Raw genomic sequence first — 18,087 nt, 5'->3', positions numbered from 1 at the left:
GGAGGGGGCAGGGGCTGGAGGAGGGAGGAGGGGACCATGGGAGGGACCCCTGCTGGCCCCACCCACTCCCCCAGCCCCCCCGCTCCCTGCCCTGCCCAGACCCCCAATTCCTGCCTGGCCCCTCCCCCTGCCAGCCCCCCAGACCTCTGAACCCTGCCCAGCCCCTCCCCCTGATAGCCCCCAAGACCCCACCCAATCCCTGCCCAGCTGGGTCCTGCTGCCCGTGGGGCCCCTGTGCCACCTGCACCAGGTCCTGCTGTCCTGGGCCTGGCCCAGCCAGATGGCACAGGGGCCCTAAGGGTGGCAGGGCCTGGCACGCGGGGACCGTGCGTCGCGCCAGGTCCTGCCACCAAGGACCTGGCCTGGCCAGGAAACAGAGGGACCCCAGGGCCAGCAGGACCCAGGTGGGCCCATCACGCAGTCCCCATGCACCGTGCCAGGTCCTGCCACCAAGGGCCCAGCCCATCCAGTTGGCAAAGGGGCCCTGAGGATGGCAGGTCCTGCAACCAAGGGCCCGGCCTGGCCCGGCAACAGAGAGGTCCCAGGACCCATGTGCCACGCCAGGTCCTGGCAGCAAGGGCCTGGCCCGGTTGGGCAGCAGACTGTCCCCAGGGCCGGCAGGACCCGGCGCGCAGTCCCTGCATGCCACACCAGGTCTTGCTGCCATGGCTCAGAGCGCCCCACTCCGCTGCTGCTACTAAAGGTAAATATGGGCCCTGGGTGGGGAGGATGGGGCCCTCCAGGGTGCCTGGGACCCTGGGCAGCTGGGCTGAGACCCTGGGCAGGTGGGATGTGGCCCTCCAGGGTGCCTGGGACCACAGGCAGCAGGGCTGGGGCCCTGTGGCAAGGGGCATTCCATGTGCTGTGTGCGGGGGCTGCACCCTGTAGAGGCCAGGGGACCCACCCCTCCTGAGCAGCCCCCGACAAGGTCCCCCACACCCACAGTCCCCCCAGCAGTCACCCCACACCTACCCACATCCCTTCACACACACACACACACACACACACACACACACACACCTTCCCACCCCCTTCCTGCAAACACCACATCCCCCCATCACACACCCACCATGGGCAAAGAAAACCAAAAGTACACATCAACAAATACAGGTATTTAGAATTTATTTTTTCATGATAATAGAGTCACTGGTAAGCTTCCACATTGCTTTAACATTGTAAATATACCAATAAAGCATTGCCCAACTGATTGCTCTCTCTCTCTCTCTGTTGTTGTGCGTACGTGTGTGCGGAGCTGTCTTGTCGGCTAATTGTGGAAAAACGTGGATTTGGGGATATTTTTAAAAATGGATTTGGGATGCTGCTGCAGCAGTCCAGCTGGCACAAGGGGTAGTGTCCCCAGGTACCAAGTGGCTGGGCCCCAGAAGCTCTGGAGAGCGAGTAGCCCTGAGCTGCTTGCCAGGGCAGCTTTTTGTATGGATGGGGCCAGGACAGGGCAGCTTTTTGTACTGCTGGGGACAGCACAGGTGCTGGCCCCAGGCTCTAGCTCCCCCTGGCTGCAGATCTGAGAGGAGCCAGGCAAGGTTATTTTGCCCCAAGTGGCACAATTTGCTCCACAACAAAGTGCATGTCCGAGCACATGCGCTGAGACAAAAAGCCCCGGTTCAAATTTGCACCACTTCTATTTTAGCTGGTGCAAGTGCACATGCTTGCATGTATGGCTGCACCCCCAGTGTCTGAAGCTTCAGCTGAAATGAATATAAATTATTAAAACTATACCTTCTAACACAATGGAGGCTAACCTTTTTGGCAGGTGTGCCACAAATTAAAGCACTGTACCTGAGTGCCAACTACAATCTCCTTCCCCTGCCCTATCTGCTATTCTGCTTTCTGCCCTGTGCTCCCTACCCAAACTGCTACTCAGCTTTCTACTTCCTGACCTGTGCTCCCTACCTGGTCTGCTGCTCTTCTTTCTGAGTCCTGCCCAATCTGCCAACTGTGCTGCCTTCCATCTCCCCAGTCTGCCATGTACCACATATTAGAAACTGCCTGTGCCTGCCCTGGAGCAGGGGTCTTAGTTATAGAGTCCTAAAGAAGTAGGACTGGAAGGGACCTCCAGAAGACATCTATTCCAGCCCCTTGCCTGAGGTAGCATCATCCCTATCCAAACCATCCCAAACAACCATAATCTAAACATAAGACTACTCTTATCCCTAACATAACATAGACCAAACACCATAACCTGCTACTGGTAAAGAAGGGGAATCAGAGCAGCCAATGTCCTTCTTCTATAAAATGTGGACAATATAAGCTCAAGGGCTCCCAGGTAGAGGGCCATGCCACCCGCTACAGAGGAAGACAAAAACCACCACAGTCCATACCTATCTGACCATGGTGTAGAATTCCTCCCTGCCCCAAATATAGTGACTGATTTGACTCTGAGCAGAGGGTCAAGACCCTCTAGCCAGGAACATCTGGCCTTGCTCCAAGTAGGAGAATTGGCACACCTCAGTCAAAACCCCAGCCTTAGCTGTAGCCAACACCCAATACCTCTGGGACGGCTTAAAAACACCTTGACAAGTAGCAGGGGGAAAAAATAAGTGTGTGTGTGTGTGAGGGGAGGGGTAGGGGGAAGGGGGCCAGAGCAACAAGCAAAACCCAGAAGCATGGGAAATACATGGTATTTGGTAGAAAATATGCAGAGCTACACCTAGGTCATCCCTGACCAGTAGCTGCCCAGCCTCTTCTTGAACACCTCCAGTGATGAATAGTCCACAACTACCCTAGGTAGCCTATTCCACTGCCTCACAATTTGCACAGCAAATAAGTTTTCCTGGATATCCGATCTGAATTAACTTTGCTGCAACTTCAAGCCATTGGTCTGCATCCTTCTCTCTGCAGCAAGAGAAAAGGTACTTTCCCTGTTCTTCATGGCAGCTCTTTAAGTATTTGAAAACTGCTATCATGTCCCCTCTTGAGAGCCTTTTCCGCAAGTTGAATGTGTCTAGCTCCTTCAGTCTCACCTCACATGACTTGCCTTCCAAGCCCTTTGTTGCCCACCTCAGGACCCTTTCTAACTTTCCCATGTCCTTTTTAAAATGTGGAGCCCAGAACTCCAGATGAGGCCTAACCAGTTTTTTTCCATAGAGCTGCCATTCAGCTAGGTGTCCCCCATTTTGCATTTGTGTTTTAGACTATTCCTCTTGAGGTTTAGCACCTTGTATCTGTCCACACCGAACTTCATCCTATTAGCTCTAGGCCAGTGGTTCCGAAACTCTGACTGTGCACCACCAATTTAAAAATGATACAACCTTAAGTACCACCAACACATTTTTCAGTTCAACCTTAAGTACCACCAGCAAATTTTTTTCAGATAAAGTCATTATAATAAGTCTGTTAATGTGTACCACTGACAGGCTGCCATCGTACCACTGGTGGTACCTGTACCACAGATTGGAAACTCCTGCTCTAGATCAACTTTCCAATCTGTTGAAATCCTTCTGAATTGTGCTCACATCTTCAACTTCTTTGCAGTCCTTTCCAGTTTTGTGTCATCCACAAACTTGCTCAAGAAGCTTTCTATGATAGCACCCAAATCGTTAATAAACATATTGAACAGCACCTGGCCTAGGACAGACCCTTGTGGGACTCCACAGAAAACCTCCCACAATTCTGACACAGGCCTATTAATAACAACAACCCTTTGCCAGCAGCTATTGAGCCAGTTATCTATCCACCTTGGAGTAGTCTTTTCCAGCCCACATTTCTCCAATTTGTTTACAAGAAAGTCGTGCAAACCTTTCTCAAAAACCTTGCTGAAGTCCAGATACACTATATCCACAGCATTCCCTTCATCCATCCAAACAGCTACTTTGTCAAAGAAGGAGATCAGGTTAGTTTGGCATGATTTGCTTTTCATAAATCCAAGCTCATCTGGCCCTGCTGACTTTGAATTCATTTAGGCTCAGCAAAAGCTCTATAACCATTTCTTTTGTTAATCCCTCCCTCAGCTAGCCCTCTTCCTTACCTAATAGGATTATCTGGACGTCTGACAACTTAATTGTTTTTGTGAAGTCTGAGGCAAAAGTAGCTGTTGAGCAGCTTTGTCTTCTTTGCATCTCCAGTTAGGAGTTCCCCCTGGCTTGTTAACAGAGGACCTAACTGAAGATGCAAAGGCAAAGCTACTCAACAGCTTCTCAGTCCTTCTTTTCTGGCCAACATACTTATAAAGCTTCATATTGTTGTCCTTAACCTCCTTTGCAAGGTACAGCTTGTTCTTCATCTTTGCTTTCCTGATTTTGACCCTTCATGTTCTTGCTATTTCCTGGTATGTGTCCTTGGTCACCTGCACATATTTCCATTGTCTCCATGCTTTCCTTTTGCATTTGAGGCATTTTAGAAGCTCCTTGTAGAGCCACATTGATCTCTTTGCAATTCTTCTTGTGCTTCCATTGTGTTATGACAGTTTCTTGTTGGGCTTCCAATACTGCACCCTTCAAACTCCCAGCCCTCCTGGGTGCCTTTATCCTTCAGTCTATCCTCCCATGACACTATGCCCATTAGCTCCTTGAGTTGGGTGAAATCTGCCTTTTTGAAATCTAGCATCCCGATTTTGCTGACCTCATGCTTTCCCCATCTTGGGATCTGGAATTCTATTGTATAATCCCAAATTACTTATCAACTTCGCATCCTCTACCAGCTCTTCTCTGTTGGCCAGGACAAGATCCAATATCCCCTAAGTGTGTCCTCCAGTTTCGGGAACAGAAAGCTGTCCTCCACACAAGTTAGGAACCAGCTTGACATTTTATGTTTGGCTGCAGTATTCATCCAGCAGATATATGGAAAATTTAAGTCTCCATCAGTATAGTACCATCCCATAGCTTTTGGACAGATTTGCCACCTGCTTGAAGAGTACTCATCCACCTCCTCTTCCTGTTTAGGTGGCCCATAATAAATCCCAACCATTATATCGGTGCCACATCTTTCACCTTTCATCTTTACCCAAATACATTCTTCTTACTCCTGAACCAGGGAACAAATGTATGCATTTTTGATATACAAGGCAACACCACCTTTTCTCCCAACTCTGTCCTTCCAAAACAGTGTAAACCTCAATGTTCCCATTCTAGTCATAAGAGCTGTCCCACCAGGTCTCAGTGATGCCTACTTTTCACAGGCTGCAGTTTCCAGCTCATGTTATTCCCCATACTTCTCACATTTGTATACGTGCAATGGATGTATTTTGCATATTGACCTCCTTACTTTCCTTTTGTGCCACTTGTCACAGTCCTGTAGCTCTCTGGCCCTCTCTCAGGGTTGAGTTGCTTCTTCAAGTCCTTTCCCCTCTAGACTGAATGCTCTGTTGCTGAAGGGTTTTGATCACCATATCCCACGGAACCTAATTTAAAGCCCTCCTTTATTAGGTTCACCAGACAATGCCCAAAGACACTTTTCTTCATTCTTGTCAGATGGATCCCATCTCGATAGCAACGTTCCTCCCAAGAAAATCTGCCCCTTGTCAAAGAAGATGTAGCCTTCATGTCAACACCAGCATCTCAGCTATGCGTTCACTTCTACGATATGACAGTCTCTGCCTGGACCCCTGTCTTCCATGGGAAGAATTGATGAGAATACCACTTGTACTCTAAGCTCCTTAAAAATCCTGCCAAGAGCCTCAAAGTCACCTCTAATCTGGTCAGTTTCGTTACTGGTGGTACTGTGGGTGCCTATGAAGACAAGCAGGAAGAGATAGTGGCCTGAAGGATGGATGAGCTTTTGCAGACTCTCTGTGACATCCTGAGTTCAGGCTCCAGGCAGGAAGCACACTTTCTGAACTCCCAAATCTGGATGACAAATTGGCACCTCTGTTCCCCACAGAAGGGAGTCACCAACCACAACCACTCTTCTCTCCCTTGTTGGTTCAATGCTCCTGGAGCCCCCAACCTTGGGCCCTTGCACTTCCTGATCTCTAGGCTACTCCCTCTGCCTCATGCCTTCAGATGTCTTCTCTTATGCTTCTTACTCAGCAATTCCACCACAGAGTGCTTGATAGGGTTGGCAACCTATGCCTACAGGGCAGATTTGGCCCATTATGAGAATGGATCTGACCTGCAGCAGCTTGAGGAATCAGCACCACACTCCAAACAGAGTGACAGAGAGGATGTCCCCATTGTCCTACTGCCTGTGTTCAGTTTAGACCCTGTGCGGCATCAGAGGTAGTGTCACCCAGGTTCAGCTGCCTCACTTTTAACATTTATTCCCTCCACAGATTCTGCTGATAACCATGGGATGTGGAGCCTTACAGCCCATGGTGGGGTTGCAAGCAATAGGCTATGGTGGAAGAAGGTTGTCAGTCTTAGCTCTAGAGATATGGACAGTACTTTGCAAGAATTTGAGCTGCTAGATGACAACCTTCCAAGCCAAATCCTTTTATAGACACTGTGATACATCTTTATTTGCTCCCACAACTGAATTCATTGTATTTGTGCAAAATTTCATGAGGTTCCTGGAAGGCAAATCTCTGGAACTCAAAAAATGTAATGTTTTAAGTTAATTGTTGTCATTATTGATCCCTCATGATCTAGGACGATCACTCCCGTGGGTCAGGTGAAGGATTGTAACTGAGTCTGTCGATGGCTAGAACTGCAGACTCTCTAGCAAATGCCATAGGTAGTGGTTAAAAGGAAGGTTGGACCACAGATTTCTCAATTTTGTTTCCTTTACTTCCATTTCTGTCTTTTTTTTTCTGCCTTCAGGACGAGATGGCTTTCCTCAAAGTAAGGTGTACGAAGGTGTCACCATGTAAGCCCTGCCCCAGGCTGGTTTTTCCCAATTTGTGGTGTCAATGCCAGGCTGCTTAATGTTTGCCTTGAGGATGTTCTTGAAACATTTCCTCTGTCCCCTGTGTGTCCTCTGTCCTTGGTTGAGTTGGTAGTTGTTTTGGTAAACATACACCAGATATGGGCACACAATGCCCTGTCCATGGCAACAGATGTTGAATAATCAATGCTTCCAACTGACAGCGTTAACGTCGGTGAGGACACTGGCATTTGTGCAATGATACTCTGACCAAAGATCTTCCAGAGGTAGCACTGGTGATGGTGTTCCAGCTTTTCAGGTGGTCACTGTAGGTCACCCAAGCTTCACAGCCATAGAAAATAAATGGGATTACCTACTTATATAGTAGGAACTTTGTTCGAGTCCTGATATCGTGATCATTGAACACATGATGATACAGTCTTTCAAAGGCAGAGCTGGCACACAGGATCCTATACTGGATCTCCTTGTCGATGCTGGCCTTCTTTGAGATATGGCTGCTGAGGTATGGAAAGTGTTCAACAATTCTCCAGCTCCTGTTCATCAATGAGGATATTTGCCAGGGAAGTAGACTGGCCCAGAACAGGCTGGTGAAGCACCTTTGTTTTTTCGATGCAAGGATTAGTCCCAGGCACTGGCATGCTTGAGAGAAGCAATGAAGGGCAATTTTTAGGTCCCCCCCACACATGTACAACGACAGCACAATCATTGGTATGCTGAAGTTCCACAATCAAGGCCAAAGTAACTTTGGTTTTGTTATGGAGGTAGGAGAGATTGAAAAGGTTCCCGTCCATCCTGTACTAAATGCCAATTAGATGTAGCAGACAGTCATGGATGAGCATCTGGGCCACAAGAAAGATGGAAAAACAGAATCAATACAATCACGCAGCCCTGCTTGATGCCAGTTTGAATGGCAAAGGGCTCTGTAGTGGAGCCACTGCATAGAATGGAGGCAGTCACCTGGTCATGAAGGAGTTTTAGGATGGTGATAAATTTCTCTGGGCAGCCGATAATATCTTTCATAGGGCCTCATGGTTAACAGATTTGAATGCTTTGGTCCAAACAATAAAGGCCATATACAGTATCTGCTGCTGTTCTTGGCATTTTTCCAGGATCTGCCAGTCCACAAAAATCATGTCCATGAAGCCTCTCAATGGTCTGAAGCCACAATGAGACTCAGGAAGGATTTCCACAGCAAGACGGAGCAGTCAGTTCAGCAGAATTCAAGTGAGCACCTTCCCAGTGATGGAGAAGAGGGTGATACTTTTCATAGTTTCCAGTCAGACTTCTCTCCCCTTTTAACAGTGGTGACAATACTGCCATTCCTTAGGTCAGTGGGAATTCCCTCAGTTGATTTTGAGAAACAGTGTACAGAGCTTGTTGGTCATAGTGTCCCAATCAACTTTGAAGACCTCAACTGGTATACCATCAAGGCCAGACACTTTGTTATTCTTCATCTGTTTGATTGCTTCATGGACTTCTTCACAGGTTGGTAGACTGGCAAGTGCTTCCCTCACTGGATGCTGAAGGACAGATTTTATGGTTTCATCAGCCACCATGGATTCTCAGTTCAGGGGCTATTGGTAGTGCTCCTTCCAGTGGTTTTTGATGGACTCGTCATCTTTGAGGAGTGTGCTGCCATCTTCAAAACTAAGCAGGGTGAGTCCACACGAGCTTGATCTGTAGACAGCCTTCATTACACTGAAGCAGCTCACATGTCATGATCGTTCACTAAGTGTTGGATTTCTTTCCCCTTCTCTTCCTGCCATTTGTTTTTGATTTCTTTAATCTTCCTCTGGGCTTCAGCTTTAAGCCGTCAAAAAGATCCCTGCTTGTGACTTGACATAGGATGGTTTTACCAGTCACAAAAAAACTTTTCTCTTCTGATCGAGAAAGGCTTTGACCTCGGTACTGTTTTCATCAAGCCAGTCTTAATGGGTGATAAAGCCAATTGATTCTGTGCAAACCTCATGGATGGTCTCCTTTAGAGCTTGCCAATCTTCCTCAACACAAGTATTATCATTGTCAGTCCTAAAATTCGTGAGTTTCTTGCTGAGATATGTTCGGAGGGCTTCACAGTGTCTAGAGTCTGAAGGCATTTGATGTTGTACGGTCTTCGGACTGATTTGGGTCGCTTTTAATTCATAACCCTAATAGCCATGATTAATCTAAGTGGTGATTGGTAAAGTAGCCATCAGCTCCTCTCATAACATGTGTGATACGAGTGTCTTTTAGATTACGTGCTCTTACAATGGTGTAGTTGAGATACCATTGTTTCAAGCAAGGGTGTTGCCATGTTGTTTTGTACCTATCACGTTGACTGAAAATAGTGTTAGTAATGACAAGGTCATGCTCTGCACATTTACTCAGTAAGAGGATGCCATTGGAATTGGCCTTGCCCACACCTTCCTTCCCAATGGTGCCCCTCCACATGTTAAAGTCCCAGCCAACTCTCAAATTGAAATCTCCAAGGAGGATGATCTTATCCTGTTTTGGGATTATAGTCAGGATTTCATCAAGGTCAGCATAAAACCATTCTTTCTGTGCTTCCTCATCATTGAATACTGAGGCGTATGCACTGGATGACAGCAGCAAACAAACTGTTGGTCAGTTGGAGGTACAGATTCATGATCGCTCGTTAATGCCAACAGGGAATTTGGCCATTCAGCTGATAATCTGGGTCTTAATGGCAAAACCACTGTTGCATATTTGCCTGTCATTTGCAGATTTCCCTTTCTAGAAGAACACATAGCCACCCCTTTCCTCCCTCAAATGGCCTTCACCTGCACATCTGGTCTTACTGAGAGCAGTGATATCAATGCTGCATCATGAGAGTTCTTGGGGGACAATAGCTGTTCTATGTTCAGGTCTGTCGCTATTCAGTCATCTAGTAGGGTTCATACATTTCAGGATGCAAAGGACATTTTTGTGTTTTGACCATAATTTGAGTGATCCCCCTAGAAGCCACTATCCAGTCGGACAAGATAAGGTGGAACAGCCTGCTTGTGGCACCTTTTCTAGCATCTTTCCTATGTTGGGTGAGGAGTGGGGATCCTAAAAAGGACTGCTCAGTCACAATCGCAGCTGCTGAATCACCCTTCTGTCCCATTCCAAGGGTGAAGCAACCAACACATGACCGCCGCCTGAGTGTGGATCCATGATTAAGGACTCCCAGCGATCACTTTGTCCCCACTGCCGCTCATCCATCACCACAAGACTTTGTAGAAGTTATGGGTATTGGTAATTGGTTATTATGGTAGATACTGGATCCAGCGGAAGAAGGCCATGCATGACTTGTTTGATGTGAGGAGACCATTGAGCATCAGCAACCAAGAGGACAGTGGTTACTCTTCCACTGCAGCCTTCAAAGCCATTGAAAAGTATGCCTTCTTCATCTGCCTGCTCCACCATTGAGGTCTTTGTTAAACTAGTACACATGGATTGTAGAGTTGAATCTGGGCACTCAAATTCAGTACAGTAAACTTCTATGGTAAGATCTTCATTACCAAACAGAACACCAACAGCTAGATGCTTTCTATTTGCAACATCTATAATTTCATTAATGATTGCACAACAAAGGACAGACCTTTAAAATATTAGTCAACTTTTTATTGTAATAATTAGCCGATATTTCTTATATTAGGTGCCCTTTGCTCATGTTGCCTTTGTCTGTAACATGTAGATTTTTAAATACATTCCATAAAAGTCTATAATTTAGAAGTTGGCAAGTCTCTCTCAATCATGAAAAAAACAAACCTGAGCTTCAGAATTCCTTGTTTTAACATCAAGAGTTCTCATCAACAAAGTAATCACTGATGGGCCTTATGTGGTCTGAAACAGCCTTCATATTTTGTACACGAAACCTGGTTGTCAGGGCTTGGAGTGCAGATTTTCCAGCTTTATCTATTTTCAGAAACTTAGGACATGCTTTGCAAAGCTAGGCTATAGCTCATTTCTTGACTAGCCAATCCTTAAAAGCAGATTCCTGAAGTGAATTACCACAAGATGTCTGGGAATGTTTCCTTCATTTTCCTCTGAAACTAGGTGGGGTTTGAATTTCAATTGCTTTAACATCACTGTCTGACGTGCCCTATAGACCACAATGACAACACTTTATGCGGTTACCTACCATACTCACATTCTCAGATCCTTCTGCAATGCATGAACCAGTTAGACCACCAATTCAAAGCAGACTGAAAAGGCAGAAAACTACTGGAGCAAAATGAAACTTTGGGGGAAAAAAACACCTGTAATACTTATTAAATATACATGTATACTTGCAACGAAGGAAATAACCTCAGATATACTGAAATATCTAGATTAAGAGACAAATTACCTGAAAGAGCCCTCTTCCTCCCCCTTGTTCAATAAAAGCTAAAATAGATTTCAAAAACTGAGAAGTGGAAACACTGAGAAGGAGAATATTTTCTTATTTTCCCTTCACCTTAGAAACAAATATCATAAGGCTGTTAAATGCATAGACAGTTTTCAACATTAGTTCAATTGGTTTTACATGTACTACATGCGCAGCACATTTTTTAAATGAAAAGTTGGTAAAAATCTCTCTCTCTCCACACACACCCCGCAATTTAAAAAAAAAAATAAAAATGTATAATTGTTGTCTTATCTTGGAACAGCACTCGGGAATCTTATCCAAAACAAAATAGCAAAGGAAACTATGGATGACTAAGATCAGGCCAGTAGATGGAGAGTTTGGGGGGAGGGGGTTAACCTAGAAAAAAAATATATTTTAAATTTAAAAAAGTAACCCATTCTTAAATAATCATCCAAATGCAGTTTTATACCTTGACCACACACTATTTTAAATTAAAAGCAAGAGTTAAGAAAATTAATTCTTAATTAAAAAACTTGTGTACTTAAATAATATGAATTAAATATGCAATAACCACTGGACAAATTGTCAAGAGCAAGAGAGAACTGCAAGAAAAACATTGCTGGTCTTCTACCAAAAAGGGGGTTTTCCTGACACTAACAACCTTCTATGGCCAAAAAAAATCATCATGAACAAAATCTAAACACCCTGATTTTGATCAAGGCAATCTTTCAATTCTTTCCTTTTCTTCCATATCTTTCCTTTCCTTAACCATCATGTCCAAGTATTTTAGGAGCTATAATATTTTATTATCTTAAATACTTAAATATATTTATGTTATACTTCAGCACAGGAAACAGTTAAAGCCACTGCTTGAACACACTATTTCAACTTCAACAATAAATCACTTTGGTTACATTTATATCACAAATGTACTATTTAAAACAAGGAATGTGATACTAATTGCTATAAAGCAGAGATAACTAAATCCGTTTTTCAAACCTTACATATTTCCCATTACAATGTGTGACAGTGGAGGAATTTCTTGTTTGAACCATAAATCTCACTGATTTAATAAATCAGACGACTCAAAGACATCCTTACCAGCTGCACTTCTCCAAAAGCACCTCTTCCAATCACTTTAACAACATCATAGTCTTCAGCTTTCATTTGTAAAGCTCGAATTTTTTTCACAATTTTCTCATCTAAAACGAATTAAAAGAATGGTGTCATAAAATACACATACAACGGAGTGCACATGTTTTGGGGAAAAGATGTGGTCACATAGTTACAACCAGACATTTGAACACAAGCATTAAAACATTCAAAAAGCTTCTGTATTATCTTGATACTGTTTGCTTGGAACTAAAAGCCACTTGTCCATCTCAGTGAAGAGTAGTTTTCCCTATTTTCCAAAGTGAATACTGTTTTGTTTTCAGTTGTATTTCACATAATGCTTTCACAGTAATATAAAATTGACAAGCTTTCAAAAAACTCCAGCCAGAGAGTCAATGGGCCAAATCTGTGATGTCAGACTTTTAATGTACTGCCACCATCCACTAACCTGATAACAGAGGAATGGTGAGGAGGACCTGGTACATTCATTCAGCAGCTAAGCAAGTGCAACCTACTAGCATAAACCTGCACAATTCAATAGTACTTAAGTGGTTAAATAAAAAACTCAGTAAACCTTTTTTTTAAATTACAACTCAAGGCTCATTTATACAGGGATGTTACCTTGGATAAAAAAATTAGTTAATTCTCAAGGTTGCAATCAAATTACACTGAATTAATGTGTATGCAAGTGGTGTACACACCACTTTGTTTTGCTAACTCAGGATACTTTCCTTGATGATTGTGTCCACACAACTCTATACGTTTGAATAAAGAGCACAGCATTCTTTGCATGTAGTCCATAATGCAATATTTCATTGCTCTGCTCTACACACTAATTTTTCTTGAAGTGAATTATGGGATGAGTGTTCAAAGCCAAGAGAATCTGGACTATGACATGTGATAAGGCATTAGGGAACAGTCATAACTTATTGACTGTATTGTATTATTGGTTTAAATTTTAAGTCATGGGCATTTTAGAGATTGGATTTCTCATTAAACCTTAAAAACTACTTCTTGCAAGAAATGAAAAAAAAAAAAAGGGAGCTATTAAGGCAAATCCTCAAAGCATCTGTTACATGCAATATGTCAGTTTTGAAGTTTTACCTGTTCCAGCCTCCCACTCGCCTCTAAGAACAAGAACAGAGCCTAGTTTGACCCAATTCAAAACACTCTTGACAAACAAAACATATTAAACTGCATAAAATAATGGTTTCCTGATCAAGAGAGGGAGATGCATCTGGGAACAGATAGGGGCAAGATTGAACAACAGAACCAGGTCAGATGGGAAGAGCTGAAGTAACTTAGACTTTCCAGGGAATCTGTGTGTGACCACCCATTATAGTAAACACAAACAGAATTTCCTTTGGCTTTAAGGTATATGTTTTCTATTAAGTGTTTTTGTCCTGAATAAATAATGTCTTGTTTTAAAGAAAAAAAAATAGTGTTCTCTTTTCCTGGCCCAGCAAAAACCCCTCAACTCTCATATATTTCCTGGACCATCACAGATATAAGACCACTCCAACCCCATTACAATATACAGAATTGCTAGTAAGCAGTAATAGAAGTGAAAGCTAGTAGTGCAGAAATGAAAATAAAGCACAAAGAAAAATCATGAAAGATGAGTCATGAGCAAATGAAAAAAAGCTGTCTGGTTGAGTATTGCAGATATAGCTACAGTTAACCTCTCAAGCAGACGAAAGCAGAGGTGACGAACCCATTATCTTCTGAGGACTGCAAAAGAAATGATACTCCAAAGCTGTAAAGAGCATTCAGATCTGCAGAAGAGATGGTAAAAGCGAGAGTGATCTTACTTCCTGGAGAACAACAGGAATTAGGCCAGCATCCAGCAGTATCTATACTACTACTCCACAGTGGAAAAGGCTGCCATTTTAAGGAAGAAAACTACAGACAGAGAAAGACTGAGCTTGGAGGCTCAGCAACCACCTATACCCAAGACAAACTGCATCAATACAAGCAAGAAGAGAGAATAAAGCAGAAGCAGAAGGGGGATGAAAGCGAGAGAGAAAAAAAAAGAGGGGGGTACCAGCACCTAGAGAGAATGCACCAGCATCTCCTGTCTTCAGTAATGGGTAAAGACCCTTTATTATCTGCTTCCTCAGGTGGCAAAGACTCCTTATTGTAGCCTCTCTTTAGGGCTAGGGTTGACTGATACATTTGCAAGTGATATGCACTGTGAATTAAGTACACCCTGGGGAATCATGCAATTATGGGCCCATGCAAATTTGCACATAACATGCATGATCATGCATAATTTTACATAATTTAACCCAGGCAGGCTCTGTGCCTCCACCTCTGCAGGGCTCCCAGCACTCCAGCTGGAAGCCCCATGTGGAGGTACCGAGTGCAGTGGCACATGATTGGAAAGTTGGTAAGTGGGAGGGAGCTCCTGCCTGAAGTGGGGAAGGGGGCCGGGGATTTGTGGATGGGTGTAGGCCATTGGACTGGGTCGGCCAGCTCTGTGCCTCCATGTGGGGCTTCCAAGCACTCCAGTGGGAAGCCACATGTGGAGGCAAGCAGGAGCCCATCTGGCCCAATGCCTTCATGTGTAGCTTCCCACTGGAGTGCTGGAAGCCCCACATGAAGGCAAGGAGACGGCCCAGCCCAATGGCGTGCAGCTCCTGCCTGCAGTGTCGCAAGCCCCACATGATGGTATGGAGCCAGCCTGGTCTGGTCCAAGGGCATGTGCCAGCAGGTCAGGCCAGCTCCGTGCCACCACGCGCAGCCCCCAGGACTCAGCCAAAACTACACGCCAATGTGGGCTCTGCTTGCCTTAGCCATGAGCACCACAAGGATGCACCACCTACTGTTGCTGAGCCACCAGCAGCAGAGCCTGTGCACCACTGGGGGGGGAGTGGGGGAGAAGAAATGTGTGGTGGGGTGCTCACATCCACACACAAACCCCACACCAACCCACACACACCCCACACATTCCCATACTCTCCCACACACCCTCAAAAACCCCACACCTTCACAAAGCCCTCCATACCCCTCATATGCCCCCTTCCACTTGCACACCCCACACCCACCCCCAACCATATAAAGTACATGCATACATTTCTAAAGAAGGTTCAAATAGTATTATTTTTAGTTTAATTTGTAAAAAAATTAAAGTAATTAATTTTGCAAATTTTTTATTTTGTGCGTGTAAAATTTTGATTTTTTCTGTGCATAGTTCCCTGTGGTGTAATAAAGGGTGATGTTACAGCGGTCTGGTACCTTATTGGTTTCCATTACCAACAGGAGAAGCTTTAAAACACTTTAATCCATGCGGCTATCTTATCTGAGATACAAAACATACATGCAGCTGATGCTTGCACCCCAGATGCATGTATATATTTTACAGCGTATAAATTCAGAACAACTCTCCCCTGCAGGGGAGAGAGGTTAAGTTAGTGGGAGACCATTAAAAGGACAAAATTACACTAATTGTTCAAACTGTAGTCCAGTGGTTCTCAACATTTTTAGACTCAAAGCACCCCTCAGAAAATGTCAGTGTTCATTTGTTCTTTGCAACAGAATGTTCTGTAGTCAAAGAGCTAAGAAACACGCAACGGGCCAGAACGTTTTTAACACTACGGCTATTTGAAACCTCTGGGTTTAATCAGGTGAATCACATTTGCACATCTACCAGTGCTAACCTTGCCTGGAATCCCACAACTCCCTTGAAAGGATTTCAAGGCACCTCTGGGTGCCATGGCACTCTGGTTGAGAAATACTGCTGCAGTCAAACAACATGTAACAAAATCATATCAAATACTGAAAGGGTGTAACACCAGAGAGTAAAGGTTACAAATGTGAAAACATCTGCACTACCTACAGCTCAGGTTTCTGTACTGACACAGGAGAGATCAGGAATGCTGGCTAGTGGGAGTGTTAGAACATATACCTATGAACTATTTATTGCTTGGAAATTGCATTAAAATCTGGAAAAATCTAGCTTTTTCTTATGAAAGAGATGCATGTTTGAATTGGACTCTGACAGCAGACTACAAAAATACACATGAAGGTTATAGTGCATGGAGTACCTGACAGAAGTCATCCTCTCCTTTTTGCCACAGGTAGGGGGAAGAACTGTTACACTCAAGTTACCTCCTTAGGAGTCTTCGCAAAAAAAGAAATCAGAAGTAGGGAGGGCAGGGAGATACTTTTACTCCTGGTGTGGCTATGTAAATTAGGTCACTGCCTGCCTTTATATTTGTACCTTACAGGCCAAATAAATGAGAGATGTGTAGGCTTTCATAAGCAGCAGCTTATAAAGTGAAAATCTCCCCTTGTCTTCTGCGTGACTTCAGACTAAAATGGCTAACTACCTCCCTGCCTTTATAAAAGACAACAGCTATGGACAAATATACATCTCAGCCATTTTCAAAAGGGCAAGAGAGGGTGCTGCTTGGGAGCATGCAGCAGTTGTTTCTAACTCAGTGGTTCTCAACCAGGATCCTGCAAGACCCTTTAAGGGGTGCTGCAGTGCAGGCACAGCCAGATTAAGATGCCCCACACACCCTATGTGGAGCCAGATCAGCGGGTGCAGCAAAAACAGGCACTTGTACTTGCATTAGGTAAATCGCTTTGAGGCATGTGGGGCAGTTCCTCCTGGCCTCCACGGCAGCAGCACTCCAGATGAGAAGCAATGCGGAAGGTGAGGTAGTACAATTGTGATTCTCAACTGGGATGCCACTAAATTCAGAAGAGTTATGGAGAAGTACCTTGAATCTAAAAAGGTTGGAACTACTGTTCTAACAGTTGCACTCTTGTGAGTCTGTAGCAATACAAGCTAGCTAAGTTGTCCTAACTCTCACCTTGCTTTGTTCAGGGTCAAAGCTGGAGTGGTTTTACTACACTTATATCACTAGAGCAGGGGCATCAAACTCATCAGGCTCAGCAGGTTAAATGACTGGCACAGGGCTGGTCCACAGGATAGATGAGTGGCATCCAGCACACAGGACTGGTCCAATGTGGGCCTTGTGCTCTGCGTGCAGTGAGTTGGGCCAGTCCAGCACATGCAGCATGCAGATCCAGTCTGAAACCCACACATGGCACTGCAGGCCAGATGTTAGGGCAGGCCTCCATGGGCTAGATTCAGACTGTGTGTACCATGCATCTTTGATAACTCTGTACTAGATAATTACACAGATGTTACAATTGTATCAGAATAGCTTGTAGCAGTATCCTCTGCTTAGTCAATGCAATTGTTATGTTTATCTATACGCAATGGAGAGCACTGTCGTAGCTGAGATTCCTATCAGGTGTAGGAAAACTTAAGACAACTGTTCCTGCCACAGCTGCTTAACTACCCCAGACTGAGGAAACTAAGGTAGTTAGAAATACTGCCACCAACATGTACAAGAATGAGAAAACCCTAAAAAAAATTTAAATAATTGCTTAGGAGTTTGTAGAAGGACCAACAATCAAGGAGGAAGGGGATGGTCCATGACAGCCTGAGGTCTGTGAAAATGTGGATGACTTTAAGCAGGATGAGAGAAACCCCCCCCCCCCCCAGAAACTTCTCATCTCATCTCAGCTGGGGAGGAAGACAACTCCATAACCCTCACACACACAAGAAATAAAAACAGTTAGGAGGGGTGGGAGATGGCTCACTCACTGCCTCCTCTCCCCAAGGAAACTCTTAATGATGCCACTGGGATTTCCTATACCCTGACCTACAGGGTAAAGAAGGAGTTTTGACCTTCCAGAAGGATAAAAGATACTCCTTTGTCAGTGGTTTGGAGTCATTCAAATATTAAAAAGTACCTTCAGAGGAACCTGGCATATTCCAGTTTCTCCAGATGACCAAGGAGGAAACACCTAAGCTAGTCATGGCAGCTCAAAGTTTGACGGGAAAA

The 18,087-nt window shown here is 44.6% G+C and overlaps 1 protein-coding gene across 1 annotated transcript in view; it reads right to left on the bottom strand.

Moving 5' to 3' along the window:
* The window catches only part of ROCK2 (Rho associated coiled-coil containing protein kinase 2), a 165,975-nt gene that overhangs the window by 76,256 nt on the left and 71,632 nt on the right, over positions 1 to 18,087 (bottom strand). The window contains exon 3 of the mRNA XM_059729599.1: positions 12,212 to 12,312. Coding sequence (XP_059585582.1) covers positions 12,212 to 12,312 — 101 coding nt within the window. The remainder of the gene's footprint in view (positions 1 to 12,211; positions 12,313 to 18,087) is intronic.

This window comes from Alligator mississippiensis, chromosome 1, assembly GCF_030867095.1.
Source record: "Alligator mississippiensis isolate rAllMis1 chromosome 1, rAllMis1, whole genome shotgun sequence".
Taxonomy (NCBI): Eukaryota; Metazoa; Chordata; order Crocodylia; family Alligatoridae; genus Alligator; species Alligator mississippiensis.
This window is presented reverse-complemented; position numbering and strand designations above follow the sequence as displayed.